This window comes from Cyprinus carpio, chromosome A11 (genome assembly GCF_018340385.1).
Source record: "Cyprinus carpio isolate SPL01 chromosome A11, ASM1834038v1, whole genome shotgun sequence".
In the NCBI taxonomy this organism is placed as follows: Eukaryota; Metazoa; Chordata; class Actinopteri; order Cypriniformes; family Cyprinidae; genus Cyprinus; species Cyprinus carpio.
In genome coordinates, this window is record NC_056582.1 from 6,565,131 (window position 1) to 6,579,579 (window position 14,449).

Genomic DNA, 14,449 nt, shown 5'->3' on the forward strand with positions numbered 1-14,449 from the left:
TAAGTAGTAAACTTACACATGCTAACTTCACATGCTAACTTTAGGGTTTGGGTTTGGCTAAATCCATGGCATGTCCAATTTATAAAGCTTGATTTACATGGGTGCACATCTGAAAACAGTCCCACACAAAAAGAAAATTCATCTGTGAAGTGTCACTTAAACCATTTTTCCACCATCTGGCCAAATGGTCCTGAGAACAATAACATTTCCAGTAGCTTCATTACAAGCCACTTTATGGATGTATGTCTCAGTACGGTTAGCTAGCCATACTCAGAACAGTTGAACCATGCTGATGCTAGTAAATCATGATTGGTCATGTACATTCTGATTCTGATTTATCAGCACCACAATGGAAAAAGAAAGCGTAACCATGTCATTGAGCCCAAATCAGTAAAGAACGGTGAAAAGAGCAGTAACCAGTCAGCCCGATGGTAAGGCCCATCTTAAGGAAAAACCTTTTAAAACCCATTACAGCTTCTTAAGCTTGATAAATTGGTAGCTCAATGTAAGAGGCTTGGTTGGCCATACCAAAAACTTTAGGTTAGGTTATGTTTGTCCAACTTCTACATGTGACCTTTTCCCATTCACTCTCTAAACTCTCCATTTCTTGTTCCTAGAAGGTACTGTATCACCAGCCTATCTGTTTCCTGGCAGCCCCTTGTTTGCCACAGAGCCCTGACAACTTTCCCTAAAGTGGCTTTATTGGGTTGGAACATGGTGCTTCTCTTTATCTGAATGTTGAGTCACATTCAGACAAGGTGCTGTTGCCCAGTTATTTGGTTGTTTATGCTCCATTGTTGAAGACATCTGGAGGAGATGAAAGAGGGCCTGGGGTACAATGATGTGTAGGCGCAGGTGTTTGCTGAGTGACGTAGGAGCTGGTATTGGCCACAGGCCAAAAACAAATTCTTTCTCTTCTTGAAACAAGTGACCATGTGAGTAAACAGCTAGTGCTGGGTATGGGAAAGCAGACAGAAGGTAGACAGGTTTGGAAGACATCTCTGAAAGACAGAATGAAGAAAGCAAGACTCTAGAAGAGATCGACTGAGCTGCTGATGTATTGACTCCTCAGAGCGGCCAAAAGAGCATCCCGGGTCTCTCCAACAGAGTTACTCCCAGGAAGTAAGTTTTGGAGTGTTGGAGAGAGGAAGATAGCTTCATTGATGGATGGACAGGTACAAAAGGAGGGAGGCAGTGATTGAGGGAAAGAGAAAGAAAGCATGAGTGACATATCGGGAGGATAGCAACTAAGCCCGGCATGCCGCATTGCATAATTACATTTTCTGTTCAAAGAGTATCGACAATCAATAATGTAATTCATAGAGAAGCCATAGCATACCCTCTCATTGGCATTCACCGCCATGCCCGAGCCGCTATCCTGAAGAATTAGAGCAGCGAGGAGCAGAAGGCAGTTTGTCATTGAAACAAAAAGTCACCCATTGTTCATATCAGAATATACTTACCCAGCATGCTCGGAGAGAGAGTGGCCTTGTAAATTACATTATGTTTTGAGTGATGGCTTTTAGGCAGTGTGTCCTTGTTACCGTAGTGTGGTCAGCACATCGGCAGGATTGCAGAACAAATGTGGCCAAATTCTCGTTAACATCTTGCCATGGTTTTAGTCCTTTCTTAGTTCTTTTAGTGTTTTCTTCAGTTATTCTCTTCTTTCCCTTCTAGTGACTTCTAGTTTTTTTGGGGGGTTTTTTTGGGTCAGTCTAGATCTAAAATGGCAGTCACCCCCAAGTCCTGCCACAGTGCATTTGAGAGTTTGGATGTGGACGAAAGCTGTGAGGCTGATCTCACGTCGTCTCTTCACCTTCCAGTGCATCCCAATCCCGCTGCCACGAGCCGAGGGGTCGAGATCGCCTCTGATAAACTCACACAGAGGCCACAGGGTGCTGGGATGTGTGCCATCCTTCCTAACCCCTCTAGCCCATGCTGCAAGTCGGAACAAATTCTCATTCAACCTAGACATATATTTCTGGCATCCTTGGCGACTGAGTGGTTTGGATTTTTAAACTAATTTCAGCTCCCCAATCCTCTGGAGTTGTATTCTCACAGCTAATATGAACCTTAGGGCCCTGAGCAAGTAGGCGAAGGGGTCTAGAACTCCTGTTGGGTTCAGTCTAGATTAGTTCGGCCTACCGGTAGGACACAGCTGGTCTTGGTGTCTCTGACGGAGCGGTGGAACAGCTCGCCGTCTTCGACTGCCAGCGCCCTGTCCACAGCCTCTTTGACTCGGCACTTAGCGCTTTAGCCTTCCTCTCACTGGCCAATCAGGTCTTGTTTATTTATTTAGCCCCTCATACATGTTTAATGAGGGAGGTGAAACTGATCCCAGAGCAGACAGGCTGTAAATACTGCTGTGTGGGGGGCTGTTTGTCTCTCTAATGGAGTGGGTTTCTTTGAGCCAGATTGGTTTATACAGGATTTAATGACTTGGTTCAGCCAGAGATCGCAGGCTGGTGCATTACTGTGTTCATGAGGTTGTATCTCGTGATTTGTTTTTGTGCCTCGAGTTGTGAGCTGTAGTTTGACCCTCATGATTTGTGTATGTTTGTGTACTCATGAGGGTCTCTCTGTGTAAATGGATTTTTCAATGGCTGATCCCAATACGGATAACTAGAGTGGGGTGTAGGGTAGTACTATTGAATTAGAATTGAGATAGATATACACTGAAATAAAACATTTTTAGACAACATTTACTCAATTTAGTTAAAAAATGTTTATATATATATATATATATATAAAAGAATAGAACTTCTCATCCACATCCAATCGCATCTACAATGAAAGTTTTTGTTTACATAGCATATTTGTGTGTACTGTGTTTATTTGTTATGTATATATAAATGCCCACATGCAATATAGTTTATATTTAAGAAAATTTTGTTTATATATTAAATAAATTTATATAGAATATAAATTATATGAATATAAATATATACATGTAAATACATGTAAATTTGTCAAAATGTATACTGTATGTGTATGTATTATATATATATATATATATATATATATATATATATATATATATATATACAGTACACAAACACATATATTATGTAAACTTATAAAACTTAATTTTTTTTTAAATTTACTTTTATTTATCACTGCCTAGCAGTAGTAATAAAGTTAAGACTTCTGTTAATCAGCCAAGTGGGGATGGCTGTTTTAGGAAATAGAACTTGATCATTTAGGAATTGAATCACATAATCGTCCACATGACCATCACAGCACATAATCTAAAACTATGTCTCATTATTTTTCTGTTTCAGCATTGGCTGAGGGGAACAAAGCGGAGCATCATGACCGTCCAATCGGTGACAGGCACCGTAGAGCGGCCGAAGAGTCCTACTGGGCCTACTCAGGTGAGCAAACTACACTCACACATACTGTACATAGTGACACTTTTGACAGAGTAACAGTTAAATTTCTTCCTTCCAAAAGCCATTGTGTTCTGCTACCACTAAAACACATGAAATGCCTCTGATAGACAGCTGGTCTTTCATCCAGAGCTGTCCACCTCACCCCCAGAAGCCTTGCCTTAGGGTTTTCCCTGGCTTTTGCTTTCATGAATGCTTTGCTGTTGAGAAAGTGACTCATGTTGTCCCTCTGAGCAATATTTGCAGAAGAATAGCATTAATCTTTAACTGTGCCACCAAGCCTGCGGCAACCAATGATATTTATTTTATTTATTTAAATGCTTCCCCTTTTCCCTGCTGCGGTTTTCTGTTGTTTGCCAGTGTTATGGCTGGCCCCTTGCAGAGATGCGGCCTACAACAAACACTAAGGTTTATCACATTACTGTGATCTTGTGGTCTTTATTGCACTATTTAACGTCCCACTACCATGTTGAAGCATCTTTCAGAGGAGCATTGCTTTGTGGATAGTCAATGCATTCAATGCCAGAGTAGTGTCAGTAGTACAACTTTTTATATTAGGCATTATGTGTAGAATTGAAGTATGCTTATATGCTCTATTCAATTCCTTACTAAAAAGGGCTTGCTAAGATTGTAGCATTAGAAGTCACAACCTGTGTGTGTGTGTGCATATATTAGCACATCAAAGACACCTTCAGTCAAAGGATCTTGATGTTTTAGTGTTTTTATACATCTATTTTCAAGTGATAATTACACAGTCTAACATTTAAATACTTCCTGCAGGCTGACATTTGTCATCATTCTCAAGTGCTCAGGTTTGGATGTCTATGTTGGCATTGTCTGCCAGTGTCAGAGAAGCAAATCTGAAATTAGCTTGCTAAGATAATGTAAAATAGGTAAACTACAGTCAAGTCAGTTACATGACTAGCTGCCAAAAAGTAGTAAGTGACACAAGAAAGCATTTAAAAAGATGACAAAACTGGCACAAAACAGTGAGAATCTTATTCTGTACAGCTAGTTTTTGGAAGAATTAGGCTGTTTAATGAGAAGCTATTAACTTTTAGACAATTATCACATCTAATTAAAAAAAAAAAAAACTGTGACCCATAAACAATGAGGATGTTGTGCTATATACTTCTAGTGGTTGGAAGTATTACCTTGTTGCTGAAAAAGCTTCACTAAACTATGGTCGACGCATTATTTTTTTGTTTGTTTGTTTGTTTGTTTTTCTTTGTATTTTGGAAATAGTAATTCAATTTTAGTTAAAGGTGAAATTGAGTATCGAGTGGTACTACAGTATGTGTTCGTCTGACCAAACATTGGCTTGTGTCCCGCAGCCCAGCATTTCAGTTGATGAGATAATTTATTATGATATTCCCTTCTTGCGTAGTACAGAACTGTAGGCTTATATTAAAAGTGTTGCATTATTCCCATCAACCCCTGCCGTCCAGAGACAGGAGATGCTTCGTGCTCTTCTGTCAGGGGTTTGATGGGGTGGGTCACTGGGGCATCTGTGCCTGTTCCCACAGTTGCTGTGTAGTTTGCCTGCTGTGTAGCGAACATCTCTGACATCAGCCTGTGCAGAGGAAGGGAGAAAGAGCGTGCTATTTTCAGACAGTCATGGTTGGTAATGCAGCAAAGTCTGTGACAAGTAGATGCAATTAGTACAAGCTAATTAGCCAGTAAGTTTTAATCAGTAACCTGGTGAAAAGTAGAGAACATGATGCCACATAATGAGGAAACTAGATCATTCATAAATAGACAACAATTAATAATTACCTTACAAAAACCGACAATGACAGTAGTCAATAGCAACCTTTATCACTCAAGAGCCCTTGGGTACTGGATTAGACTCTGGATACTGTATAAACACCATTATATCTATATTTTGTTCATGTGGACATTTCATATTGGCATTTTTGATATCCGTAGTTCAGACAATCTTAATCTAATGGCAATGTGTTTTTTTTTTTTTTTATAAACACAAATCAATAAAACTGTAGACATTGATTCAGAGTCAGTGTGTTTCTGAGTCAAATCCGCCTTCAGGTTTCTTATGCACATCACGGCTCTAGAGTATGTTAAGCCTCTAAAACTGTGATTGCATGGCAAGATATCATAAAGCACATGCTTACACACACCCGTGCATTTTATATCTATCTATATAAATGTGTTTTCTGGTGGCTATGCATTCATGATTTCATGAATGCAGTGGTGTAATGTAACAAAGTAGTAATACTTAAAATAAATATTAAGTATAATATTATTTGGGGAAGTCGTGGCCTAATGGTTAGAGAGTCGGACTCCCAATCGAAGGGTTGTGAGTTCGAGTCTCGGGCCTGCAGGAATTGTGGGTGGGGGGAGTGCATGTACAGTTCTCTCTCCACCTTCAATACCATGACTTAGGTGCCCTTGAGCAAGGCATCGAACCCCCAACTGCTCCCCGGGCGCCGCAGCATAAAAATGGCTGCCCACTGCTCCGGGTGTGTGTTCACAGTGTGTGTGTGTTCACTGCTCTGTGTGTGTGCACTTCGGATGGGTTAAATGCAGAGCACGAATTCTGAGTATGGGTCACCATACTTGGCTGAATGTCACGTCACTTTCACTTTTTTTTTAAATATTAAAAAATAAATATCACATACTTTAAAACTTTTACTCAAGTAATATTCTAAACAGTGACTTTAACTTCTACTAAAGTCATTTTCTGGTAAGGTATCTGTTCTTTTCTGTACTTAGCTGTACTTAAGTGTGGATTTCAAGTACTTTTTCCACCATGGCATGAATGTCCTGCCCTGAATTCATCTGGTTGCTGAACACCTATCGCTTCTTGTGAGCAGAATGCTGTTGACGAGCACAGATGACTTTGTCCTGCAGGCAGATTTAATGAACTTGGCAGATGATCCTCGCTCTGAAAGCGGCTCGCCGTCCTGTCGAGTGGCTTTACTCTGTTTGCACCTTGCAAAGCTGCTGCACTCATACCCTCCGGTTAGCCATCATTCTTGGCTTGCCCAAGTTACAATCCCTTACCATTTTTTGCATCAAGCTCCATTATCAGTTTATTTATTGCCCCCTAAAGAGCCCTGGAAATTATGCTTGATCAAACAAAACCCCTAATAATATGTCTTACGACTTCTCTGAGCTACAGAAAACACTTACGGTCCACTGGGCCAAATTTAGCTCAGGCAGATTACACCTAAATATTGTTAGTTATTCACATATTTCAATGTGGAACTGGTGTTAACACAATACTCCAAGGCACATTTTCTGCTGTGTTATTGTGGTCCAGTGGAGATTCTTTGTGAATGTGGTTTAGGAAAGGGCTTTCATTGCTTGTCTAGCATCTATATCAAACATAGTGAAAGTTATCATATTTCTTGAAAACGATGTCATTTAGCTAGTTTTTATTGATTATACATTGCCAAACACTCTCACGGCGAAGTATTGTTTAATATCCTCACCATCAATAATAGCCTCATAATGTGCTGTTAAACATACCCACAAACCAGCAGATTCAAATTTATTTGATGTGCAAATAGCTCTTTGTTGAGCGATGTTGAAATCCAGTCCAAAAACCATGCATGTGCTGTTTCAAGAGACATTATGTATAGTAATTTAAAGCATTAAAGCAGCTGCATATTGGCAGTGAGGCACCATTATCTTTAAAGCATCTAAATTGAAATGCCTCTCACAAAAATGTGCTAGATTTGGACTGTAAACACAACAAGGACCTCTGAATGATTAATGCATCTGGAAGAAGTCGCTCTCTGGCTAAGAACAGTATCAAAAACCTTGAAACAAGATCAATATCTACTTCCAGGAACCATCAGGCATCTTGCCCCAATTGCCACTCCCCGAAATGCATTTTCTATAAGACCGTTTTTGACAGACACTTATCAACTCTATTACATGGGGCTGCGGTAGCTTCGTGATCACTATGTGCCAACCCCAGCCCATTCAGTGGATATTAATTTGAAATCCTTTGTGTTCTCGGCAGCGCTTCCATTAATAGGTTTTAATTTAAAGGACGGAAAATACTGCTTCTTTCTTTTCATGACAACCCACATAAGGTAATTTCATCCCCAGATGCCACCTTTTGAATGAACAGCTCACAGCCACTGTGAAACTCTATAGAAAGCAGTTTGAAGATGTAATTTGATACGTTGCCTTTGCTGTGCCACTTCTGATTGTTAAAAAGCCATCAGTTGGTAAATGCTTTCACATCTCATGATTTGCTTGCATAAATTGAGTCCATACATTTTTCGCTTCAACTGAACAGTAAAATAACTCTTAAAGGTGCAGTTTGCATAATGGATAAGTAAATAAATAAATAAATAAATATATATATAAATATATATATATATATATATATATATATATATATATATATATATATATATATATATATATATATATATATATATATATATATATATATTATGTACTCACCTTCATGTAATTCCTAGCCTGTATACAGTTCTTTATTCTATTAAACTCCAAAACACCTACAACCTTCATATTATTATCTTTTTTTCATGCATCAAACGTATTCAGTCCTCCATCTGAATAACTGTTTGTTAACAGACAAGCATCTTGTGAGCCTCCTAAATTTTCTGTTCACCTCTCCGCAGGCCTTCATCATCATCTACCCCCTTCCCATCATTCTCTATTAGCTCTGTGCTCAAGGCTGCCAGCTTTTGTTTAGTGATGTTGGCAACCTGGACACAGATGTTGACCCGCTCCAGATGTTTTGCAGAGCACAGCAGGTCGACCCTCATGTTTGCTATTTACACTTAATCAGACAAACAAAGTACTTCCTGTGGTGTGTGTGTGTGTGTGTGTGTGTGTGTGTGTGTGTGTGTGTGTGTGTGTGTGTGTGTGTGTGTGTGTGTGTGTGTGTGTGTGTGTGTGTGTGTGTGTGTGTGTGTGTGTGTGTGTGTGTGTGTGTGTGTGTGTGTGTGTGTGTGTGAAAGCAATATGCAGCTTGCACTGTTTTGTAAGAATTTCCAAGGTGCTCCATGTTATTCCCTCTATGGAAATGTTACTGTTAAAGAAATAAATTGTACTTTTGATAGTAGTTGGTTTATTGTATGTGTAGCACGTCATTCCCTCATAGTGGAGGCCATGTTGAAATCACATGACCAGACAATACCCATTTCATCTCAGTTAAAACCTATTGCTAGATATAAAATGAATCAGGTGTGACCAGCAGGTCTGTAAATTGGGTAGGTCTACAACCAGAATCGTTTGTTTGTGATGCCTCCTCCACACCTATAGGTGTCAGTATAATTTCCAAGACAAGAAAGCTATGTCTGAAATCACATACTGTCTTAGTAGGTACTACGTTTGAAAAAGATCTTACTTTGTGACTATTATTATAGTATTTTCTTTGTAGTATAAATGTGTGTAGTATGAATGAAATACGGACATACGTCATTGTCGTGTGACCTCCAGTGTCAGTTGCATCACGTGACTGAGATTCACAACTCCTCTCCCATGGCCTCATGGGATAGTAAAGTGTCTATTCCATGAGCACTTCAGAAACTCAGAGGAAGATTTAGATCATCTGGTAGGTTTTCTCCTAAATACTGTGAATTCGGACATACTACTCTTTTCACATACTGTTTTCACTTACTATATAGTAAAGAGGTATATTTGGACACAGGGAAAATATTACATTTTGTTTTATAATTATTATCGGTAACACTTTATTTTGATAGTCCACTTTAGACATTCTACTAACAGTAAGTAACTTTGCAACTACATGTCAACTAGCAGTTAGTAGAGTATTAGTAGACTGTCTGCTTAATATCTTCTAACACTTTCTTTGTCAACTTATACTAACCCTAAACCTACCCCTAACACTAACCCTAAACCCACCCTAACAGTCTACTCTGAGAGTTAGTAGACATGTAGTTGGATATTAATGAGAACTTGTTGACATGTAGTTACAAAGTTACTTATAGTTAGTAGAATGTCTAAAGTGGACTATCGAAATAAAGTGTAACCTTATTATTATTTTATTTTTATTTTTTAATTTTGAACCTCAAATTTTAAAACTGATTGAGTATAAAGGGATGGTGTGTCATCTTACAACTGATTTCCAGTTAGTCTACGTCTCTATATTCTCCGCTTACTGGTGCAAAGTAATTAAATATAAATAAAGACTTGCCCAAAAACCTAATCCATTGTTTCCCTTCTCCTTTTTTTTTTTTTTTTTTTTTTTTTTTTTGACAACAATGAACTTTTCTCTCTGATGGCTTTTGAGCTCTGAGACTACGCTGCAGTAAATGGGGTGCTGCGTTAACTTTTGTCATTATTTGAGTTATTTTGACACGGGTATTTTTCATCAGTTAGACCTCTAATTAGACGACGACAGATGCATTGATGAGATAGAGGCGGAGGGAAGAATTCATAATGCCCCCGTTTTCCCTCTTCTTTAAGCGAGTAATTATGGCTGGGTCTGTGGGCCAGGGGAGCTGGCAGACTCCACTACAGCTGGATGTGCTCTGAGCTAGCCAGACCAGAGCCGTACCTGACTGAGCATGCTAATGAGAAACACTCACCCCTCTCTCGATCACTTCCTCATGCTCATTTCTGTTTTAATTAATTCTCATTTTTTTCTCCAATAAAGAAATAAAATCTCAGAAATATTTATTTCTTTTAATTTCCAAGTTTTTGCTCTCATTCAACCGTGGTCGTTCTGTCATCCTAGGCTATGCATGTTAACTTTTGCTTATTTCCTGTCACAAGTTTCTCTCTCTCCCTTTCTTTTTAATTCCACCTCTTGTTCTTTTTCTTGTTCTTCTGTAAAAGAAGCAACTTAACTTGTTTCTGTTTAAGTTTCTCTCTCTCTCTAAAATTTTCTCTTGTTCTTTTGAACTAAAAAAAACAAGATCTTGAATATATATATATATTAGTGCTGGCAACGATTACTTCTTTTTTTTCGCTATTAATCACATGATTTTCCTGCGATTAATCGCATTAAATTCAATCATTCAATCATGAATTCAAAAGTACTGTATTGCGCACTTTTATTTTAAAAGTACTGCTGTATGAAAAAAAGTGCAATAACATTTGATTTGCAAACACTTTAAACAAATAATGGGATTTTTTACAACAGTATTCCCTTTACATTGTAGCTGTTAAAATATTGCTTGTAAATTTTAATTTAAACATTAATGTAATCAAATAAAATCTCCTTTTCATATAATTTGTTTATTCTTGTGATGGTGCATCCTGACACTATGTCTACACCGGACGCGAGCGGTGCGGCACAACGCGACAAAATACTATAGAACCCATTATAATCAATGATGCTGTCTACACTGCATGCGGCGCCACACGACAAATCCTACGTGCTGTCATTCGTTGTGATCCTATTCACCCGATGCGACAGTTATCGTGCTGCAACAGCTAATGTGTGTGTGTGTGTGTGTGTGTGTATATACTACATTTCTGAGTTTCTTCTTACTTTCAACTTTTCTAAGTGCTTGTGCTATATTAACAATAGCTTGTTTTCTTGTAATATTCTCTCTCAGAGTGAATTTCGAATGTGAATAGCACCTGCTGTGTACAAACATCTGATAGATGTCCTAAAAAGTCAGTTTTACATACAGTATATTCAATCGTAATCTTCTTAAATACATTTTCTCAATGGCTATTTAACATCTTTAAGGAAATGTCTCATAGACACATAGCAGATAAGTAAATGTTCTAAAAACTATTAAGTCTTCCTGATGAAAACGTGCACATAAAATAGATGTTTCCACAATGTACATGTGCTGTCTGGGTACTGAGGGCCATTCCAAACAAAAGTGAGTTGCTGAATGCCTTCGAGGGACTTTTTGCAAGGCCATTAGCAAAGTATACAGTCGTAACTTTAAGGAAGTACTTCAGGAGATGGAAAATGCACTCGTTTTATAGAATGACTCAGTAACTGTTTGTTTTGGTACATTTTTATGAAGGGATTTTAGTAAAGCAAGCAACGGCTGCAGAAAGCGAGAGATGAGTTGGAGGGGTGATAAGGTTTTATATTAATCAATAACCAGCTTTGGTTTGAATGTGCTGATCTGTTAAATCTGGCAACAGTGGTAACATGAGATCCATTATGAGATCTGCTTTAATAAAATGATCCTGTAGTGCATACTGGAGAGTCCATCACAGGCCCGCACTATCACTGACTCACCTCACTCTATGGACCTGCTGTTATTGTGCAATTTACTGCACAGCCAATAACAGTCTGTAATGGATTATGACATGGTGCCGTTTGAGTTATGCTCCCATTGTGGAACCCTGACCCAGAGGCACATTTCATCTGAGCTCTGTCCCAAGGTGCACTGTGTGTGTGTGTGTTTGTGTGTGCGGTAGAGGCATGTAAGCGATTCAGATGAAGCAGTCAGGTCAATCTGTGAGCAGTATTTGCTCATGTGGGATGCTGGATCATCCAGGTTTGTATGTTTGTTTGCTTATTATATATTTTGTAAGTATTTAATACTTTTATTCAGCAAGGACACATTTAATTAAACTGATGTTTCAAAAGAACTTTCTATTCACGAATCCTGAAAATAAATAAATAAATAATAATTATGGTTTCAACAGTTTTTAAGATAATTATTAATAATAAATGTTTCTTGAGACCAAATCAGCACATCAGAATGATTTCTGAAGGATCATGTGACACTAAAGTCTGGAGTAATGATGCTGAAAATTCAGCTTTGCATCACAGGTATAAATTACGTTTTAAAACATTTTATGTTATTTCACAATATTACTATTTTTACTGTATTTAAAATAAAATAAATGGAAGATTGGTAAGCAAAAGAGGCTGAAAACTTTTGGAAATGATTCATACTCAGAAAGCTAGTCAAAGTCAACAGACATTTATAGGTAACTCTATCGCCCCCTTGAGGATGGAGGATTGTTACGGCCAGAGAAACATGAGGATGTTGGCCCCACTTTCACATCTGTGTTTGAATACTTGCACAAAGTGTGTTTTTGGCCTTACGGTGAAGGGGGAAAAATCTGCTACTCACTGATTTGTTTAACTGCTTGGCAACTCATTTGTTTATTCAGGTTGTTTTACAATCCTCTTTCCTCCATTGTCTTTCGTTATGAATCCATGTCTGGGTTTTAAAGGCCAGCTCTGTGTGTTTGGAAGTACAGAGTGGCTGATATATCCAGAATGTAAATATCAAAGCCTCCTCCTTCACTACACACACACCTGACTGGTGAAACACACCGATATGTTGCTGTTTCTGTCAGTGCTAGGCAAATAGACCCAGGGCTGTGTTAGTATTCAGGAGAGAGCAGAAAGATGGATCGAGAGAGGGAGAGAGAAGGAGAGCGGTGAAGGGGAAATGTTGCAGTATTTACAGAAGCTGAAGCTCATCTCTTGTGGCCTGTGCACGACTTCAGCCTGCTGAGGACGTCATATTAGCCAAGCTATTTGAGTTTCATTTATGAAATCTACATAGTTAAACAAAAGAGCACGCTTTTACCAAAAAACATGCTGTTGGGTTTCGCTAAGTGTGATCATCTCCTGTGGTTTAGGACATCTTTTAGCATTTCTAATCTCGTCTTGGCATGATGCAACACATTTCAAAGTATGAGACAGCTTAATAATTCATATTCTTTAGTTTATCTATATGCTCAGTTTAGCCAGATGTAAAACTAAAGTGCAACTATTACAAAATATATTTGTATGTTAAAATTTCATGGAGTATGTAATTAAAATGTAATGTTCAATGTAGTAATAATAATAATTTAGCATTGTTATAAGTAGTAGTAGTAGTAGTAGTATTTAAGAAACATAAAAACATGCTTTGTTTAAATGACATTTTCATGTGATATATTGCATATAAAAATATGAATATATATAAATGATATAAATATATAGATAAAACTGAAATATGACATATTTTTGTCATTATTTATATATACAACATTATTAGTGTCTTTATTGTCACTATTACTATAAAATTACTATAAAACCTGCCCACCAACAAACATGCCACATCACGGTCTTTGTTTTCCTACTTCAAGAACATATTTTACCTTCCAAAGTAATGAAATTCAGTTCGAGAAAGAGGAACATTTACAGGGGAAAAGGAAGGTGTTAAGTGTATTTAGCATGGGCGAGTTGTACTGTTAGCTGAGCAGCAGTTTAATGACTGGAAGACGGAAACAAAGATGAATGAGCAGAAGGAAGAAAAGGACCAATGAAAAAGAGCTAAAAATAGAGGGAGGGAAAGAGAACAGGATCACTCTCAGAATTTATCAGAAGCCTGCACGCGGCACGCCTCTTTAGCTGAGGATTAAGAAGTCGACTTTAATGAGAGTAAATGGCTCTCACGAGTGTTTGCAGGAGAGGTGTGTGTCACTCAGTGAATATTGAATGCACCGGCGTGTTTGTCCCTGAGCTGCTGTGTATGTCGGGAGGATGAGCATTATTCTCGCCTACTATAAAACAAACAGATGGATTAACTGGAATTGATTAAAGTTTATTTAAAGCGTGAGTACAAGTGGCAATATTTCATAAGCGTTTGTCTGCTATCAGTGTGTGAACCACTGGAGATTCTGTATTCAGTATTCAAACCGTGTATATATTGGATATTTTACATTTTAATTGTGTTTGATCGTGACGTGAACATTTATTTGAGGTGCTATATAATATGAATCATCTGCTTTTATATTAATAACAGATCATTCATAACTACACTCTAAAAATGCTGGGTTAAAAACAACCCAGGCTGAGTTAAATATGGACACACCCAGCGATTGGGATGTTTTGACCCAGCAGCTGGGTTCAGTTTTTGATATATATATATATAAAGCTATATAAATGCATCATTCATTCATTCATTCATATATATATATATATATATATATATATATATATATATATATATATATATATATATATATATATATATATATAATTATTATGATAAGTACTATTAATACTAGTATTACTTTTAATATTAGTATTAATTTTTGTTGCACCAACATTATTTATTTATTTATTTATTTTACATATTAATGTATGTATTGCATCCCCATGAATA

At 37.7% G+C, this 14,449-nt stretch overlaps 1 protein-coding gene across 2 annotated transcripts in view; it reads left to right on the forward strand.

Moving 5' to 3' along the window:
* Positions 1-14,449, forward strand: part of LOC109098792 (receptor-type tyrosine-protein phosphatase gamma-like) — a 233,825-nt gene that overhangs the window by 58,333 nt on the left and 161,043 nt on the right. For both annotated transcript variants that reach the window (XM_042766063.1, XM_042766062.1), the window contains exon 2: positions 3,282-3,374. In XM_042766063.1, coding sequence (XP_042621997.1) covers positions 3,282-3,374 — 93 coding nt within the window. The remainder of the gene's footprint in view (positions 1-3,281; positions 3,375-14,449) is intronic.